This window comes from Pan troglodytes, chromosome 8 (assembly GCF_028858775.2).
Source record: "Pan troglodytes isolate AG18354 chromosome 8, NHGRI_mPanTro3-v2.0_pri, whole genome shotgun sequence".
Classification (NCBI taxonomy): domain Eukaryota; kingdom Metazoa; phylum Chordata; class Mammalia; order Primates; family Hominidae; genus Pan; species Pan troglodytes.
Window position 1 is genome coordinate 71,948,340 of NC_072406.2, and position 21,659 is coordinate 71,969,998.

Below are 21,659 nucleotides of genomic sequence, written 5' to 3' on the forward strand. Positions count from 1 at the left end.
CTCAAGAGGCTGAGTTGGGAGAATCACTTGAACCCGGGAGGTCGAGGTTGCAGTGAGCCAATATAGCACCACTGCACTCCAGCCTGGGTGACAGAGCAAGACCCAATCTCAAATAATAATAATAATAATAATAATAATAATAATTCATGAATCTAGGCCCCATCATGGACCAAATGAATTAGAATGTCTGCGTGTCAAATCCACGCAATTATATGCTGAAATGGTCCCATAGATGATCCTAATTATCTCCCTGGCTAAGAACCACTGATAACCATTTGAGTCACCAACATGAAAATACTTATTCCACTTCCAAGGTACTAATGATCCACTTGTTTCTCTGTAGAGCAAAGTTGTCATAAAGCTGATGGTCAATGTGACTTGCACACTGCCAGACACTGCTTGCTAATACTATATAAACACTGTTTCAGGGTTTGCATCTTAATTTATGCTATGAGGAACCCAAAGAGGATAACATCAAATACAATATGTTCAATGGAGCCAGCTATGCTGAAACTTGTACACAATATCTAAAGTGTATATATATATGTATATGTATATGTGTATGTATATATACACACACACGCAGGTGTAAGTTGTAGCTATTTAGCCATCCTTTTTTTTCCCCACCACTTTTCATTCTTGAATTATTTGCCCTCATTTTTCTATGCTCATCTTTAAAAGCTTTGCTCACCAGGTGCAATTGCTTCCTCATCTAGCTAAAGGCATTGGACCTAGAGAGGTTAAGTGACTTGCATAAGGTCAGTCAGCTCAATGGTGGTAGAGCCAGGACTTGAATTAGCTTCTGACTCCACCCTCAAGCTCCTTCAAGTACTTGTTGTCTCCCAGAATTTTGATAAGATGCCCTAACTCTCTGGTCCCTACAAGCAGGGCTGGCTTGTTGGATTTGTGACTATGCAAGTTGCACAGGGCCCAGTGTTTAGAAGGATCCCACACTTGGTTTAGTGCTCTGCTGTCACTAAATTCTGTCACTAAATTTGCTCTGCTGTCACTAAATTTGCACTGGGGCCTGCAAATTATGTAGCCAGTTCTGCCTAAGAGTAAAGAGGGCTGCTCCCGGCTCTTGAGATGAGTTATCATCCACCTAGAAACTTGGAAAACGTGTAGAGCTGCAGTTGAATTGTCAAAAACAGTCAGCTTCAGCTCTGACCACCAATGCCCATCCTTAAGGAGATCTCGGCTTGCCTCAGCCCTCTACTCCAACCTGGACAGACTTGTGAAAAGAAGCTTCATTCTTCAAGTATGTGCTAATTGAGTCAGCATTTTAATTATCCTTTGACCCTTGCTGGAAGCCAAAGTAATTACATTTCTGTTTAACTTAGTATTTGCTAATAGAAATGGTGACTAATTAGAGAACATTAAAAAAATTATTTCCTCCCCACTACAGGTCTTATTTTAGAAATCAATACATTCAAATCACATTATTAACATATCAATTATCATCCACTTGTACTTTGGTGGCTTTACAAACAATCTTTATTTTGAGAAACTCTATCAAACAAATCTAAGGCAAACTTTCCCTGTTTCCCTTGAGCTCATAATGGCAATATTATTTTTATTTGTTTACTTATATTTAATCATCTTATCTGACATAGCAAGATGATCCTGCATTGTTTTTTAAGCCTTTTTTTCTTGTTTATAGTTTAACAAGGTAATACAACAATTGGAGGCATTGCTTTTTTTGAAAGACATCCCCTTTAAAATTCAGGAGAGAAGCATATTTAAAAGAAGGAATGACTAATGCATTTTTCATGAAACCATTTTAGAGCTGAAAAATACCTTACAAATCATATTTAATGTCCTTATTTTCCCCATAAGAATAGAGATTGTGATTTACTCAATGAATAATGGTGAGTTCATAGCACACAGGAAGAGACCCCAGGGCTACTGACCCTATCTAGATCACCATCTGTTCTGCTTAAATAGTTCCAAATATGTTGGAATAATGGTCACTAAATATTACTGCAGAGTTCAAACTATGACTCTAGAAGTTCAAGTGGCATATGATTTTAATGGTGAAAAGGAAAATAAAAAGTCTCTACTATTCTCTCTAAAGATGACAGGAATCACTATTACATCATATGTAACTGTTCATCAAGAACATCACTTTTGGAGACACACAAAATATATCACATATGTCTTATACATAACACTATATTAAAATCCTTAATGAGGATTTTAATTTTGTGATTGGATTGGATTGGATTTTGTGAGACTCTTTGCTATGTCAGCTTTTTCTTGTGAAGTTCTCATGACCACAGGACATGTGATTTGACCACAGTGTATCTGAAACAGAGAAGAGTAATCACAAGCCATGTAGAAGCTGCCTAGAAGGCTGCTGAGAGCCATTTTGTCCTTTGGTCCTTACCAATGTACCTTGAGCATACCTGGATCACTACCTTCATCTCCCTGACTCATTCTTACTTATATATGTGTGAATCTTACAAGACTATGAGCCTCTTAAGGGCAGGAACCATGTGTTTGCTGTTTATCTTTTCATTTCCAGCATCTAGTTCAATGCCCGGCACATCGTAGAAAATAAATGAATAAAGAAATGAATGAATGGATGGATGATTTAACATCTTAGGGAGTGCCTGCATTTTCACACTGATTTATTATAGTGAAAGTACAATCATTGCAATGAAGGCAGGAAAAGATATGTTATACTTTGAAAAGAAAGCCCTCTCTGCCTTGCACAATGTTCATGATGTAGTAAATGTAATTAAATGATTAAAGAGTAAAGAGAGGCATTAATTTATCCACTTACTTGCAAGCAAGCCAACTCCACTTGCCAGGGATCCAACCCAGGCTGTTTTTCCTTTTCCTTCACCAAAGGCATCCAGCCATTCTATGTACAGGACTCCAACAGCTAGTGGGGATCCGTAACACAAAAACTGAGTAAGGAAGGAGACAAACACAATCACCCAGCCCCATCCACCGTCAGGCGACTTTTTATGTTCCATTGTAAGACAAAATCAGGAGGCGTTTCTCTGCAGGTCCTAAACAAAAACAAACAGAAAAGAAAATCTTATTTAGAGTGTGGTAGGGCACAGCACTTGGGGTTAAAATATCTCCTCCTAAAGTAAAAAAAAAAAAAAAGGTTCTCCAAAGACATACATGGAAAAGCATAAAATATCACTGACATAGCAAGTTAACAAATACATTTGCATTTATAATTTGAATAAATGATGTAGACACATGGTACAATTTTTTTTTAATTATAAAAAGGCATAAAGTGAAATATAGCCTTCTCAACCTTGTCCACCTTCACCAGATTCCCACCCTGCTCAACCACAGAGAACCACTAATTTTAGTTTCTTAGTTTTTAGTTTCTTGGGTTCCCTAGGAAGCAGATTCCTAGCAAGAAGTAGACTGATTAGGAATGCTTTCGAGTTGATGCCTATGGAAGGGCACGGATGGCAGAGGGAGAAGATCAGCTGCAGATAACCTTGCAGTTATAAAGAAGGGGATTTCTAAAGTTGGGATGACCCTTCAGAGATGTGCTGAGCTGGGTGCTGGGAGCTGCCCATCCACACTTCCATGTTGATCATGCACTGGATGTGGCTACCCAGGAATGGGTGGTGATCTGAGGTGAGGCGGCTCCCTTCAAAGGAGGCAATCTATCCCCATAAGGGCTGGCAGCATTCTCAACAGCTGGGGCAAGGACTCTGTCATTCCTGAAGGAGGCCTGGAATGGAACTGGCAGCACATCACAATGTTCACCAACTGGAGTGTTTTTCCAGTTTCTTTATGCATTTATAAGCAAAACCAAGCAAATATTTTCAATGTCTCTCTTTTTCATAAAAAAGTAGTATATTATACATTACATTCCCCACCTTCCTTTGTCCACATAACATCCTGAGAGATTTTTCCCTATCAATACATAGACAGCATCCTTGGTCATTTTTATAAGTACATAGGATGTATACATATGGCTGTATGCTTGCTTATTTATTTACTTATTGAATAGGCAAAAACACTTGCATGGTTCATAATGAAAAAAAGACAAAAGATAAACAGTCCCCTGTCTACCTATTTCCCATCTAAGCCTTATCTCCTCCACAGGTAACCAATGCATCTTGTTTCTTGTATAGCCTTCTAAAGTTTCTTTATGCGTACACTGGCAAACTCAAATATAGATTTCCCCTATTTTTTACACACAAAAAAATAGCGTATTATATACATTGGTATGTGCCTTGTTCTCTTTCACTTGACAAATATCTGGAAGATCTTCCACATCAATGCATACTGATCTTCCTTATTCATTTCTTACTTCTGCACTGTATTCCAGTATGGGACTTTATCTTAGTTTGTTCGACCAGTCCCTGTGGCTTTAATGGAAAACAATGTGCAGTGAAAAACCTTACATATTCATATATCTTTTTGCTTATAGGCATATTTGTTAGGTAAAATCCAAAAGAGGAATTGCTGAGTCAAAGGGAATATACATTTGTAATTGTAATTTCAGAAAATACTGAAAAAGCTGAGTTGGGAGGATCATTGAGGCCAGGTATTACCAAATTAAGTTCAAGAGCATTGAGCTAATTCATATTGTCTCCAGGATTTTGAATGTGTTGTGAAACTTTTGGATTTTTGCAAATTTCTTGGTTTTAAAATAGCATTTCATCATAGTTTCAACTTGCATTTCTTTCTTTTTTTTTTTTTTTTTTGAGACGGAGTTTCGCTCTGTCGCCCAGGCTGGAGTGCAGTGGCTCGATCTTGGCTCACTCAACTCGCATTTCTTACAGTATAAATGTCGTGTACCGTTTTGGAGATGAAAAGCCGGTTGAAATTCCTAATTCTTAGGTGTATATGGATATTCTATTCTGTTCCATTGGTCTGTCTATTCACACATCATTACCACATTTGTTTCATCACAGAATCTTTTTTATAAAAGTCCTTTTACCATATTTTAATCTCTAATGGGGCTTTTTCTGTCTTTATAATTACACTCCTTTTGCAATATTTTATAGCTATTCATGTTTTCTGTTCTATATGAACTTCAGAATCAGCCTTTCTGGTTCAAAAAGAAATCAGATGATGCTTTCATTAGGACTGAGTTAAATTTAAAAATTGATGTAAGGAGAATTGACCTTTTATGATGTCAACTCATTCTAAGAACATAATATGTTTTGCATTTGTTCAAGTCTCCATCTATGTTCTTAGTGTTTAAAATGTTCCTCAATATTTCATTGTATTGTATTTTTATAGATTTTATCCTCACTGCTAATATTGTAATTGGGGTCATTTATTTGTCTTCTGTTCGTATGCTTAAAAGCTATTGATGTCTGTATGTTAATTTTACATCCCACTTCCTTACAAAATTCTCCTATTTGTGGTGGATTTTCAGATGATTTTCTTGGGTATATACAATGCACAATGCAATACAGTCATATAGTCACCTACAGTTACAATTTTTTATCTCCTTATATGTCTTAAATTTTTATACTTCCAATTTCCTTTTTTTTTTTTAAATCAAATGGTAGATTTATTGGCTGTCTCTGTTATACAATGAGGTGAAAACATCTTAATTCAGGACATCCTCCACCTTGTTTTGGTTTCCAGTTGTACTGCAAGACCAGTGTCAGGCACATAGGCTGATTAATCAAAGTTTCGCTCTTGTTGCCCAGGCTGGAGTGCAATGGCACAATCTCGGCCCACAGCAACCTCCGCCTCCTAGGTTCAAGCAATTCTCCTGCCTCAGCCTCCTGAATAGCTGGGATTACAGGCACCACCATGCCCAGCTAATTTTTTGTATTTTTAGTAGAGACGGGGTTTCACCATGTTGGCCAGGCTGGTCTTGAACCCCTGACCTCAGGTGATCCACCCATCTCAGCCTCCCAAAGTGCCGGGATTACAGGCATGAGCCACCGTGCCTGGCCCCTAATTTCCTTCTTTTGTCTTTGCATTGAACAGTACATACAGAATAATACCAATTAACAAAAGTATACATTTTTGTCTTGTTCTTAACTTTAGTGGGAATGCCCTCAAATACCATGATGTTGCCTCTGGTGCTTAGTTGGATTTCTTTTACGAAGTTAAGAAAGTAATTTGCATTTTTATATTTTTGAGTGTTATTATAAATAATTGTTATTACATTTTATCAAATGTATTTCCAGTGTATAGGAAGATGGTCATACAATTTTCCCTTTATAACTCTTAATATGATAAAATATATGTTTTCTACTACTGAAGCATCCATGAATTATTGGATTAAATTTCCTTGGTTCATGCATTGTTTTGACTATGTTAGTCTATTTTGGCGGAGGGATTTTTTACTTCATAGGCAAAATTTGTCTATTTTTGTTTTTGATTTCTACTAGTGTTGGTAACCAAATGGTGTTTACTTTATTTAAAGCTTTGGGCTGGGCACAGTGGCTCATGCCTGTAATGCCAGAACTTCAGGAGGCCAAGGAATGGCTTGAGCCCAGGAGTTCAAGGCCAGCCTGGGCAACATAGTGAAACTCTATCTCTACAAAAAAATACAAAAATTAGCCTGGTGTGGTGGTGCAGCTGTAGTCTCAGCTGCTCAAAAGGCTGAGGTGGGAGGATGGCTTGAGTCCAGGAGTTTGAGGTTACAGTGAGCAGTAATTGCACCACTGCACTCCAGTGTGGGTGACACAGTGAGACCCTGTCTCAACAACAACAACAAAAAAAAAAAGGAAAGAAAAGAAAAGAAAAATTTTCCTTCTTTTCCTAAACAGTTTACATGGCAATGGATTTGGAGATCCAAGGCTTAACCTTCAGGTCCCCAGCAGGGCCTCCCACTTAACCTGTACCTTCCATGTCTCTTCACTATGCCAGGTTTACTGTCAGGTACAACAGAGTCTTTGCCCACAGATTCTGCCAAACCATGAACTTGGCTGTGGTTTCAACAGATAATGTCTGAAGACAGTAGGAATATCAATATCAATTATCCATTCATACACAGCCTAATTAGATGACAAGGCATTTGGCTACCTTCAGAGAGTCATAGCTACACCCATCATTTGCCTGGGCTTCCATGGATTTATTTCTTCACTTTGATTTCAGAGCACTGGGCAGAACTCATGTCACCACGTGCATAAGTCTTTACACAAATTAACTTTCAACATTTAATAATCAAAAACAGAGAGATGTTACAATTAGTGAACAAAACTGTAGGTATAAAATCTAGACACTCAAACCATATGATTGTGTTAACAGAATTATCCAAACTTCCAAATCAGAAACTTTTGTAGTAATCAAATATGTCCCTCCATTGGAAATTTGCTCTCTCTGGTACCTACTCTATTGTAAAAGTAAACAATGCAATTCTGATCTTTCTAATGACAATTTAGTACTTTACAATTTCTGTTCAGAATCCTCTTTAAAGAAAATATTGTCTGAACTCCTCAAACTAGATAGGATATGATAGAAATAGCCAAACATCTAAAGAGACTAAGAGGTTGTGTGAAGACAAATGCATACGAGATTGTCCTTCATTCAAATGCTCCAATCACAGCACTTCAGGAAAAGTACACATTTATAGAGACAAAGCACCAGAATCATGAATAAAGCCAGTATTCCTGGGAGGTTGCGGGCAATGGGGGAGGATGAAGAGAATTATCTCCCTTATCAGTTTTCAAACCTAAGTAGACAAAAATGCCTTTCTACACCACACACCTCCACCCTACCTTGCATTGCCATGCCCTGCCTTCGGTGACATTTCAGGATGTAGGACAAGAGCCAAAGAAATTCTCACAGTAAATATTTAAGAGAGCAAACCTTGGAAATACAAAGTTCCCATGCACATCAACTCTGACTAGAAAGGCAAGTTTTTATAGTGATGACTAACAGCTTCTGATCTGTCATCATCTCAGAGTTTAAGATACATGTAGTGTCAACAGAACACAGTTAAAACTGCCATTTAGTGATTTCCTGTATTCTGTCACTCTAGTACCCTCCTCCCGTGGCTTCCTCTATTCCCTAGGTGCCTCTCACCAGCTCTTTTTCTGATATTCTGTACTGCGTAAGGTGATTTTATGAATAGGCTAGCCTTCATTTCTCCTTTTTTGTAATGGTGCTCAACTTCCTTTTTGAGGATGTAGATCAGTCCCATGGCTAGAGGGCTTGTGGGACTGTTAATTAAGTTTCCTTGACCTTGAGCAATAAAGGGTATCTAACCCAAGAGAAGCCAGTAGGATTTCAGGACTCTGAGTCTTGATTGAAATGCCTAAATCTTGAGTGAAATGCTATATAAGGAAAGGAAAATCTGCGGAGTTTACGGATCCCCATGAAAGTGCACTGAAGAGACCTCTGTCAGTCCTACTACCTTGACCCCCTAGAGATACGGAAGCCTGGTTTCTCCAACCTTCCACATTTGTGAGCTAACCCAGTAAATTATTTTGTTAAGTTATCGGTACTCATTTCTTTACTTGCAACTGAATAAATATATTGTGAGTATGCAGTAATTTCAAGTTGATTATTTTAACCATCCATACCCCACTTGGTTCCATTTGGGACAAAGGTAAAGCTGAGGAATATTGTTGATGACCATAGAATATAAGAAATATAGATGTGCCATATCTATTTTTATGAAAATTTCTTATTATCCTCCCTTCTTCATATCTTATGATCTAATATGATACATTCCCTTATCTGGCATTCTTTTTCATAAAAATTCCAAATTAACTAAAATTTCCACTAAGCCCATTTATCCTAATGTTTACAGAAATGCAGCAAGATAAAAGTGGTCTTAAAAATTAGGTGGGTGTGGTGGCATGCACCTGTGGTCCCAGCTACTTGGGAGGCTGAGGCAGGAAGATAGCTTGAGCTGAGAAGGTCAAGGCTACAGTGAGCCACGATTATGCCACTATTCTCCACCCTGGGCAACAGATCAAGACGCTGTCTCAAAAAGAAAAAAAAAAAGAAGCAAGTGGTCTTTATCCAAAATATTCTTGATCACTTACATTTAAGTTATATTGCACTAGCTACTAAGGGAGACCAGAAGGCATATAAGGTATGGTCCCTGACCTCAGGAACTCTTTTAACTCACTTAGGAAGGTAAGATATGTGTACATGGGAAGGTGTGTCCACGTGGAAAGGTATGTGCAAAAGAGTATGTACACGATTGGGTGCCAAACAAGTGGATGGATATTAAATGTTTAGGAGTCGAAGGAAATGAAAGCACTCAAGATGGGAGCAGGAGTGGAAGGGCCTCATAAAGTAGGTTAGTTGTGAAGAACAATGAAGGGATTCATAGAAGGGTGGCCAAGGCAAGAGGAATAACATGAACATACATGTGTATTCAGGATAGGCCCGATAGGTTTGGTGGAGTTGGAGAGGGCAGTTCTTACAGGGCTCACAGAGCAAAACAAGATTAGAAAAATGGTACTCTCCATGTAAATTCAAGAAAAATGTGTTTCAAGAAGTCTGTGTTTATAACCACAAGAAATAATTGTTTCTACATATTGTAGAATTAATCATTTATATTATCTAAGTAGTGGAATTTTTTTTCCAAAAAAAAAAAAAAGGCCAGGCAGGGTGGCTCACACCTATAATCTCAGCACTCTGGGAGGCCGAAGTGGGTGGATCACCTGAGGTCAGGAGTTCCAGACCAGCCTGGCCAACATGGCAAAACCCCGTCTCTACTAAAAAATACAAAAATTATCTGGGCATGGTGGCATGCGCCTGTAATCCCAGCTACTCGGGAGGCTGAGGCTGGAGAATCGCTTGAACCTGGGAGGCAGAGGTTGCAGTGAGCTGAGATCACGCCACTGCACTCCAGCCTAGGTGACAGAGCAAGACTCCATCTCTAAATAAATAAGTAAGTAAATAAATGAATGAAACAAGATCTGTAAGTATCAGAAGGCACTATGTTATTTAGATTTATGATCCATGCATATATTCAATGTTTTGGAGTCTTATTCATACAAATGTATGAAAATGTGTTTCTAAGAAATAGATATTGTACTACATTCTAGTAAACTATTTGAGAATTTGGAATCTCCTTCAACCAGAGTGTTAACAAACCAGGACTCTGAGTGACCAGACACCTTATAAAACTCAAAATTAGAAACCATTTTGAGAGATCATTTGAAGAACACTAATTTAGGGGCAGTTTTTTTATACTACAGGGTTTAAAGAAGTTTCACAGAATTAATTTGAATTTGAACTTGAACTTGTAAGCATCTTTCTTAACTTTAACTTAAAAAAATTAAATACAGTACATGTATTATGAGCCTCCCTTGGAGGAGAGAGAAGAGCATGAAATAATATTAACCATAAGAAGATATCACTATTCAACAAAATTAGATTATCATTAGTAGAAAGGATAGTATATCTCCTAAAGCCAGAACCTGTTTTGTTTAAGGGGAAAGGAGAGTTGGCAAGTTCTAATCACTTCCTTCGGGAAACGAAAAAGACTATTGATGAAAGACTACATTTCATTCACAATAAAGCTTTAAGTTCCAGCACCTTCGATTATGTTTAGTTCTGCTCAAATAATGCCAATCCTTTGTTTCTTCAACTCTTTACATTGGCTGAAAATTTCTGCTCTGGATATAGGCTGTCAGAACTGCAGGTGTGACATTTAAGAACACTGAGTATTTCTATCCCTGAAATGTATACATATGCACTATACTAATTTTTGCCAAATACAAAGTGATTTACAAGTATTTAATCTTATTTTCAGTTGACAGTTTCCTGTTGCCTTTGCTCCCTTCCCCAAAATTATCTTTCCCTAATAACCCCCATTTGAGCATTGTCTATAAACATCTCCTTAAAGATTCATAGATAGACTTTTCACTTGAAATATAAAAGGAGGTCAACAGTAGCACATTTTTATTTGAATCTCAATCACTACCGGATTGTCTGGTGCTGAAGCACTTTAAGAGCCTAGAATCCTGTGACTTTATCTTGGGAAAAAAATGGTTGATTCCAGGTTGATTTTGCCTTGATCTAGTTATCTGTGAGGTGAGTCAAAAGTCTAAATCATGCTGGGTTCCATGACCTTCCTACAGTTACATTTATGACACTTTAAGGCTATAAACCATGGGCGAGGAGGTGGACTGAAACCCTCACATGCTGCTGTTGCAGATGAAAAGGCTGAAGCCACTTTGGAAAAAAGTTTGAGGGGTGGAAATGGGGAATGACTGTTAAAGGGTGCAGGGCTTCTTTGTGGGATGATGAAAACATTTTAAAATTAGATTGTGGTGCAGGTAGCACAACTCTATGAACATGCTAAAAATCACTGAGCTGCACATATTAAATGGATCAGTTTTATCATGTATGAGTTATATACCTCAATAAAGCTGTTAAAATAAAACACTTCAAAAGCTACTGAAAATTATGTTTTAGCTCTGACTCCAATGTAGATAACAAGTTTTATAAACTAAAAAGCAAACCTGTTCAGCCAGAAGCAGTTGTAATACTGATATCACTCTTTCCCTCAAACAATGAATTTTGTCCCTCCAAACATGTATCATTTATTCTATACCACCTCAGTTTGGGTGAAGGAATCCTGGGAATTGAGAAATAATTAACCAATACCTAAAAACAAACAAAAAAATGTAGGTAAACAAGTCATTCTTTGGGTGTTTTCATGAAATGTAAGCAAAAATGTAGATAACTTTTTGGGAATTCTAAAACAATAGGTAAACAAATATATTTAAAACAAACTGAAGCTCCCAATTCAAATACAAATTAATTACATTTCATTTCATGAGACGCATAACACAAGTGATCTTATCTCTAGTTCTTGAGTCCGCCTTCTCCATACCACACGTAATATTCTACTTCTACTTTTGCTTTCCCATTTCTTAAGCAATTTCGTTTTATACTGTTCAAGGGGTAAAAAGTGCATCTGCGGTCATCAGCTGCAACAGTGTCAACACACTTATAACTGATTTTTATAACAATTTTTAAGTAGGACAGAACTTTAAAGTAAGTCTCCTCTGGGTCAAAGACCTAAACTGTCAAGTAAATCTACTCTCTTTGTTGATTGATATATTAGCAAATGTCATCATGTTAACACTAACGTAAGTCCTTTAAAAGTTATAGTCACTGGATCAATTTTGTCACTTTCCAATGACGTTTCAAGATGTCAGTGTATCATTTCTCTTCTAAAGTCAAAAAAATATACTTATATATCAACATCAGTTCTTAAGGAAAAGAAAAAGAATCCACCCTGTTGTGCTTCTAAAGTATTAAAACTCTTTGTAAAATCATATTGAGTCATCTTCATTCTGTATGTCTATATATACACACACACACAATTCTATAAGAATTTTCTACGGTTTGAAATAGCTATTCAATGGGGTGAACTCCAAATAATAATTTTATGTATTATTTATTTATTTATTTATTTTGAGATGGAGTCTCACTCTTTCGCCCAGGCTGGAGTGCAGTGGCGTGATCTCGGCTCACCGTAAGCTCCGCCTCCCAGGTTCACGTCATTCTCCTGCCGCAGCCTCCCAAGTAGCTGGGACAACAGGCGCCCGCCACCACACCCGGTTAATTTTTTTGTATTTTTAGTAAGACGAGTTTCACTGTTAGCCAGGATGGTCTTGATCTCCTGACCTCGTGATCCGCTTGCCTCTGCCTCCCAAAGTGCTGGGATTACAGGCGTGAGCCACTGCACCCGGCCTGTTAATTTTACTTACTTATTTATTTATTTATTTATTTATTTATTTATTTTGAGATGGAGTCTCGCTCTGTCGCCCAGGCTGGAGTGCAGTGGCGCTATCTCGACTCACCACAAGCTCCGCCTTCCGGGTTCAGGCCATTCTCCTGCCTCAGCCTCCCGAGTAGCTGGGACTACAGGCGCCCGCCACCACGCCCGGTAACTTTTTTTTGTATTGTTAGTAGAGACAGGGTTTCACCGTGTAAATCAGGATGGTCTTGATCTCCTGACCTCGTGATCCGCCTGCCTCGGCCTCCTAAAATGCTGGGATTATAGGCGTGAGCCACCACGCCTGGCCTCCAAATAATAATTTTCGTACAACTGTAAATCCAGTTGTGGTGGCCTTGATCAGATTGTCTCAGAAATCAAGATGGGATTAAGCTACTTTCATGTTTCTGACTACTAGCATACTAAATATTGAAAGTAAGAAAACAAAAAAGAGGATATGAAAATCAAGGTTTCGATTAAATATCTACATCTTAAAAATGAATGCTATTAGCCAGTGATGAATATATATAGAAAATAGTCTATATATTAAGATAGACTATAGATAGAATACATTAAGTATACTAAATATTCAGCCAGGTGCAGTGGCTCATGCCTGTAATTCCAGCACTTTGGGAGGCCAAGGTGGGTGGATCACTTGAGGCCAGGAGTTTAAGACCAGCCTGGCCAACATAGTGAAACCCCATCTCTACTAAAAATACAAAAATTAGCCAGCTGTGATGGTGGGTGCCTGTAATCCCAGCTACTCGGGGGCTGAGACAGGAGAATCGCTTAAACCCAGGAGGTGGAGGTTGCAGTGACCTGAGATCGTGCCACTGCGCTCCAACCTGGGTGACAGAGCGAGACTCCATCTCAAATATATATATATATATATATACACACACACACGTATATATATACACACACACACACGTATATATATATATACACACTAAATATTTTTATATATTATATGTGATAAAAACTCATAAACATATATAGATAATGGATCCAAATGCCCATCAACTGATGAATGGATAAAGTATGATATATATCTACACAATGGACTATTATTCAGCAATAAAAAGGGATGGAATGCTTATACATGCAACAACATGTATAACCTTAAAAACCTTAAGCTAAGTGAGAAGATGTAATTGAAAGAGACCACATATTGTATGATTCCACTTATGTGAAATGTCCAGAACAGGCACATCTGTAGAAACAGAAAGTAGATTAGTGGCTGCCTAGGGCTGGGAGGTTTTGGGGTAGGGAGAAATGGGGAGTGACTGCTAATGCATATGAGGTTTCTTCGGGGGTGATGAAAATGCTCTAAAATTGATGGTAGTGATGGTTGTACTACTCTGAATATACTAAAGCCATCAAGGAATTATACACTTTAAATAAGTGAAGTATATGTAATTTATAATTTAATAAATCTGTTACCAAAAAAATTAATGTAAACCCTATGTGAATTTGTCAAAACTCATCATACTGTATGCTTATAATTGTTGAATTTTACTGGATGTAGGTTATAACACAACAAATTTACTTTTTAAAAGATGTATGCTATAAACACACAGTTACAATGAACAAATATATGGCCTGACTTAGAGAGAAAATTAACAGCAGCTGCATGAGACTTTTCATAAATACGAGCCCCTCCACCTCGTCAATGGCCCTCCTTGCCACCCACATCCACTCTCCCCACCTATACCTACACCCAAATTTTTAACCTAGTAACAGGTTTGTATGAGGGAAATACAATCAGGAAATTATGTATTGCTTATTTCATGGGTATTATGGCTCCTCAAACAAAGGAGCAACAGAGCACAGTTTCTCCTCAGGTGCAGGAATGCCTAAATAGCCTGAAAGAGGAATCTGAACAATGAGAATAAAACATAAATTCAGGGTTTCCGAGGTCAACATCAGTGTCCTTGGGCTGCTTTAGGTACATATGGAGGAAGGAGATAACAGAAAACTATTTTAAGCAAGTTAACAATTTTTTCAATTACTTCCTAGCTTTCCTTTATTCTTAGTTTTACCATGAAGATGGGGTAGACAGGAAGAAGGCACATTTCTCTAGCATCTGGTTCCAGAACGATAGGAACTGAGTAATGTTAAGATCAGAGGCTTCTTAAATCAAGTTTGTATCTAAGTTCTGGTCCAGTCTGTGCTACTTAGCATGGGATTTTAAGCCAATTGCTTGTTGGCTTTGAGCCTCAGTTTTCTCATTTGTAAAATCGAATAAGAGTGGGTTGCAAATTCAAAGCTCACTGCTGGGCACACAGTAAAAAAAACAAAAAACAAAACAAAACAAAAAACCCTCAATAAATGTTAGCTATTACATTCACAACCTTAGGGTTTTTTTCTGGTATTGAAGAATCTGGAACTTAAGGGATTTCTGGTAATTTCATAGCCATTGTCTAAGGAGTAGTTACTGGTTACCCCAGAATTCTAGAACAACAACTGGTTACTGGATTATTTAGAAATCTAGGGCTTTGGAAACTTTTAAATCTTTAGTTATTTCTTAATACTTAGAACACTTAAACAAAACTTTACAAAACAAAAGAGCAGAATAATTAGATCCTTTCAGGAGAATATGACTTTTTTTTCCTAAGCACACTGGACCATAGAGGAAGACCAAAGGAATGTACAGTTGCCTGCTCCTTCCTGACTTGCTGTATTTGACTCTGTCCCCACTGGTGGTGGCAATGCTATTAACCCCACACTTTAACGTGGCAAATCCCCAGAATCTGTTGGCTGGTCTCTGGCTAGAGAATGAGCACAGTTTCACCCTTATGGCTCCAGAAAGAGCAAGAACACACCACTGCCAGCCAGAAGAGAGAAAAGTCTTGTTCTGTCTCTTTCCCATTGTCCCAAATAGCCAAGCACAGGTTCAACCACCCCAAATGCCACCCTTCTGCTGTGCAGCAGCCAAGGAAAAGACCCAGGAGGAGCAGCTCCAAGAACCTCTGGGCAGTCAGTGCCCAGATACTTGCCCCAATTCTTTGTGTCCAAGCCACACTCAGCTGACAAAAGCCAACACTTTGTCTCTTTTTTTTTTTTTTTTTCTTTTTTTTTTTGAGCAGAGTTTCACCCTCGTCACCCAGGCTGGAGTGCAATGGCAGGATCTTGGCTCATTGCAACCTCCACCTCCCGGGTTCAAGCAATTCTCCTGTCTCAGCCTCTCGAGTAGCTGGGATTACAGGCATCCGCCACCATGCCCAGCTAATGTTTTTTCTTGTATTTTTAGTAGAGATGGGGTTTCACCATGTTAGCCAGGCTTGTCTCGAACTCCTGACCTCAGTTGATCTGTCTGCCTCAGCCTCCCGAAGTGCTGGGATTACAACACTTTGTCTCTTAAGCACTGCACAGTCGAGTTTATCTTTGCATTTTTCATACCCTAGTGTTCTGCTCTTTCCCCAATTCTGCTTTATCCGCAGTCCCCAACAGAACAGGCATGGGCCTGGCAGGAAAACCCCTGAGAAGATTCTAACAAAGATAATGGTGTGAATGATGATAATTATAAGGCTGTCAGGATAATGACTGTCACCTATTAATTTGCTCAAATTAACCAAACAACCTCTCAGTGTGGGAAAGGTAGCAGGAGAGAGGCTGTGATCATTTGGTAAAGGTATTATGTAGTTCAAAAGAATGGCAGGTTGAATTTCCACTTCTCTGTGTTTTCAATAACTACAGTCTCATACGAGTACACACACAGATACTTACATCTGTGAGTACATGAGAACGTCTATTCTAGAAAATTTTGCATAAGGAATAAGCACACTGGCTGGTGTCTTGGATAACCCGAGTGTACATCGCAGCTCTGGTACCAGCCAAGAGTGTGACCTTCAGCAAGTTACTTAAATAGCTCTCTGCCTCTTTTTCTTCATCTGAAAAGTGAGAGGAATGACAGTATTTACCTCATCAGATTGTGGTAATAATTATATGAGTTAATTTCTGTAAAGCACCTAGCCCAGTGCCTGGCACATAGTAATCTCAATATGAAGTACCACTGTTTTTTTTTTTAAATCCCTTTAGACATAACTGGTAGTCAGAAAAAGTTATTTTTTATCCGCATATAGCTCCCCCAAAATCTTTAAGGTACTTTCCCTATAAAGACCTCTGGCCAGAACATCCTCGACTCTCCTCCTTCCCTGCCATAATAGGACATCTTCTGTTAGATACTTGGTTCTAGGTTTTCGTTATTTCAGATTCAACTGCACTGAAAACACACACACACACACACACACACACACACACACATTAGTACCACATCTCTCCCCCCACCCAAAAATAATAACAGGATATGGTAATGGCATTTTTCAACATCTCTTAGAATAATTTCCTGATGGAAAGAAAAGTCAGCAAATAAGAAGAAAGTCTCAGTGAGGAAAGACCAGAATGACAATCATAGGCTGCTCTTAGATCATTGAAAAGCCCCCAGGTTAGTGACAGCCAAAAAAAGACAAAATCAAGAGGCACTGAAGTCCAAACAAGGTTTGCTTTTGTTTCCTTTCTTTCCTTCTTTCCTTTTCTCCTCAAATCAGGAAACCACATAGCTGGCTACCACCCCCTTTCCAGATGTTGCAGTACAGTTATTAGGGTACCTGTTGGTAGAATGAAAGCTGACAAATGCTGACTTTGTCTCTTAAGCACTGCACAGCCAAGTTCATCTTTGCATTCTTCATACCCCAGTTTGCTGCGGTTTCCCCAGTTCAGAGACCCCTTCCTTATCCCAAAGACTCCTGGGATCTCCCTTTCAAAACCAGTTTGCAAAAAAAGGTGGTAATTCAATGTGCATCAAAAAGCAAATGAAGAACTCCATTTTAAGTTTGTATTTCACATGAGCATGTTTCTAGTAACCATCCAAGCATATGCTAAAACCTACAGGGGATTTCAAGCCTGGCATGAAGCACAGGCACGGAGCTTCACATAAAGTAACTATTTAGTAAGTGTTCAATCTTGTTACTGTAGTTGCATCTTTCAAAGGTTTTCTTAGAAAAGCATGAAAGGGTACTCTCCCTACCTCTGCCTCCTCACCTTCTCATCATTCCTCTACTCAGTGATTTCTGGCTTCTGATGCACCTAGACAATAAAAAGTGTTTTCACTATGGCATTCCCTGCATCCTCACAGTTTGTCAGCACAGCCTCCTCATTCTTGACACTGTTTACTTCTCTGTTTTTATGAACCACTGCCCCCTTGGCTTTCGTGAGCCCACTCCAAGACTCTCCCAGGCTCTCTCTAACGCCACCAAGTGATCACAGATACTCAAGCAAGAAGTCTGAAGTCTCCATCCCCAGCTCTGACCTCTCTTCAGAACTCCAGATCCACATTTCTAACGAATTTTTCACCATTTTCCATGTCAAGATCTCAACTGGATGTGCCCAGGCCCCTCAAACTCAATTCTTAATTTCTCCTCCTGAATTTTATCTGGAAAACTGTCATGACCATACTTCCATTTGCCCAAGCACAAAGCCTCCACTTCATTGCATTCCAGCTCTTCCTTGAATCCCAGCTCCTCGTCTCCAGCATCCCAGGGTCCCCCAAAGAGTTCTGCAATCAGACTCTTCCTCTCCATCTTTTCTGCGAATGCCTGGACCATCACAACTGCCTACAGATGGATCCCTCAGCTTACACTGTCTCCCTGCTGCAGGGCATCTGCCGAGCTGCTCCCAGATCCATCTTCCTAAACCGTGGCTCTCTGGTCATCTCAATTCTGCTTCCAATTTTTCAGATCCTTCCATGGTTCCTCATTACCCACAGTTTACCCATTAGCAGAGCACAAGGTTTTATTTCATTAATTACAAAAGGACACTAAGATATCAATGACAATCATTCTTTCCCTCATGAAGCTTACAGTTGTCCATCACTAAAACTATAATGTTATTCAAAAATTATAAACAAAAATGAAAGCATTGGTTTTATAAAACCATGTTGTGTTCATATGACATCAGATATCCAGATCTTTAAATAACTAGCCAGTTACCTGATTCTTTCTTCTAAAAGTCTGTAATGCTAGGATGTCCCAGAAATCTGTGCCCCCCAACCCACAGCTCACGACTCAGCATTTTAGCTATGCTCCCTCCCTCATCCAAGCTTTGACTCTTCAGTTCCTGTTAGTAGCTGGAGGCAGCTGGAATGCCTTTCTCCAATTCTACTCTTCCTTCAAGACTGAGCCCAAATGTTTCTCTCATCTTGATGCCATCTGTGAAACTCTACATCAGTCATTCCTCCTCCAAGGTCTCACACCGATTTAAGCATCTCTGCCATAATATTTATTACAATAGATTGTTATTTGTTAAGGGACTAGCCCACAAGTCTATCACATATGCCTAGCACTAAGAATTATGATTGGCACATAGGGAAAGCTCAACAAATCTGTATGAAATGAATGAATGAATGCACTGAAAGCCTACTTACCTAAAATCTCCTATATATTCAAATGATTAATCAAAGATCTTTCATTCAACAAAATGAATTGAGTGCATTTAGAAGGCATTGTGGGGTGAAGGAGATGTGGCCCCTTCCTCTCTGGAGCTTAGAGTCTGTCTCCACCATTGAATCTGAAAAGCTAGCCAAATACATAAGTAAAAAAATTAAAATCCAAATCTTTTACCAATATAACATCGGATGACATGGCTGTAATGATCAAATAATTACCTGATTCTTTCCGATTCAGTTTTAAATGTTAAACATTCAGTGATGGTTAACATACTCGCTGATGTGAAAGGGTGGGGGCTGACTCATTACTGGGGCTAGGACAAGGGCAAATCGTGGCTCAGAACTGTCATTCAGAGCCTCTTGTTTGTCCTCTGTAGTCAGCTCAGTCACAGTAAGGTATGTGGTTTCTCTCAACATGTCATTCTTGTTTTATGTACTCAGATGCTTCCTTCTCATTGTCAACATCTGCTCTGAACTTTAAGTCAGGCCCACTTGTTTGTAGAATAGCTCATTGACATAAAGCAAATAACACATCCCAGCCAGTCAAATCCAAGAAACTCAGCTTTAAAAACACACTTGTATTAAAGAATTTCACTGCAAATCCATTCATTATGTTTACCTTTTTATTTTTTGGATCCATATAAATAGCTTTTTAAAAAAATCGAAATTGCCATATTAACTTCTAAAAGTCAAACCCTTAATTTATCCATCTAGTTGAAATTCAAGAACATCCCCAGATAGCTCTGTTAAGGAAGAGGGACAGAATACGTGGTGAAATATTGCCAGGTTAAAGACAATGAAGATTTCTTTGTCTGAACACCATCAGCCAAGCCTATAAATACCCCTCATCCAAGTGGAAACCAAAATTGATTCTTTCACATTGAGATGGAAAGGCAGAACAGGAAGTAAAATATTTAGAGGAGCAGTTCTGAATCTTGGAACTAAATCACACTAATTGTTCCTGAAAGGGAAAATAAATACAGGTAATTAACTTCTGGAGCCTCTGATTTTTTGAGACAGGTCCTTGCTGTGTTACCAGGCTGGGGTGCAGTAGTGCAATCACAGCTCATCACTGCAGCCTTGACCTCCCAAGCTCAAATGATCCTGCTACCTCAGCTTCCCAAATAGCTAGGACTACAGGCAGGTGCCACTATGACCGCTAATTTTTCAATTTTTGTAGAGACGAAGTCTCACTATGATACCCAAGCTGGTCTCAAACTGCTGGGCTGAAGCAATTCTCCTACCATGGCCTCACGTGGTATGAGGCCTCTGAATTTTATCAATAGTGCGGCTATGAAAAAGGATATTTTTTAACGTTCAAGGCCTTGTAGATTTTTTATAGTCTAGCATTTGCCAAAGAGCTCCTCCAAAGCTGTCATAATTTGGATACAGGGAGTACTACCATATGTTTTAGCAAAAGGGGAAGAAATTGGCTATGTAGGATCACAAAAGTCTGACGTCAGAAGGAATTTTGGAAACTTTGGCACCACTCAGGCCAAACCTGGCCAAGTCTGGTCTCTTAATGTGTTTCGTTTGACGGGCTCAATGTTTTTGGTTTTGTTTTTAGTAAATTTGAATGAATTCCTGATTTTTTTTTTCGTTTTTTTTGAGACGAAGTCTTGCTGTGTCGCCCAGGCCGGAGTGCAGTGGCGAGCTCTCGGCTCACTGCAAGCTCCACCTCCCGGGTTCACGCCATTCTCCTGCCTCAGCCTCCCAAGTAGCTGGGACTACAGGTGCCCGCCACCATGCCTGGCTAATTCTTTTGGTATTTTTTTAGTAGAGACGGGGTTTCGCCCTGTTAGCCAGGATGGTGTCAATATCCTGACCTCGTGATCCGCCCGCCTCTGCCTCCAAAGTGCTGGGATTACAGGCGTGAGCCACTGCGCCCGGCCAAATTGCTGATGTTTTAACACTAGAATAGATTTCACATAAAAATCTGAACTTTAGGATTCTCTCAAAACATTGAAAGTTCTGATAACACCGAGCCCTCATTCTTACATAACGATTAACTGGAACTGAGTAAGTCTGGCTCTCATTGGATGAGGCATTTTCTCTCCAGGTCCTTCTACTCCCTAATATCTCCCTGACACAGGACTAACGTTGCCTTGCATTTAGTTTCACCTGTGCTATCCCCCATACCTCCACACACCTACTACCCAACCACTGCCCCCAGTCTTCTTTGCTCATTTATGATGCCTGTCTCATCTGGGTAAACCTTGTGAAGATTTGTGATTGCCACCACTGATCTTATTCAATCCCTCAATCTACCCATGAGGAAACTGAAGTTGAGAGACATCATGCTAAAGAAGAGAACAGTTTCAGGATCCTTTACTCACCAATCCATTGAAGAGTCATCTATTTCTAAGTCCTACTCTCAAACTCAAAAGTGAAAATAGCAGAATCTGTAAACCACTCAGAGCCTGAGAAAAGATGGAAAGGTCCAAATATTTAACAAAGTAAATACAAAAATAAAGATGTAACAGTTAAATTTAGGCAGAGTGAGGGCCAGACACTGAGATACATTGGTATCATCATCTCCCTGTGTCCCACACTGTTACCAGGGTC

General features: G+C 39.1%; 1 protein-coding gene across 3 annotated transcripts in view; it reads right to left on the reverse strand.

Moving 5' to 3' along the window:
- Positions 1-21,659, reverse strand: part of SLC16A9 (solute carrier family 16 member 9) — a 78,805-nt gene that overhangs the window by 27,856 nt on the left and 29,290 nt on the right. For all 3 annotated transcript variants that reach the window (XM_016918355.4, XM_507806.7, XM_054659634.2), the window contains exon 2: positions 2,786-3,017. In XM_016918355.4, the coding sequence (XP_016773844.1) occupies positions 2,786-2,981 (196 nt within the window). In that variant the 5' untranslated portion in view covers positions 2,982-3,017. The remainder of the gene's footprint in view (positions 1-2,785; positions 3,018-21,659) is intronic.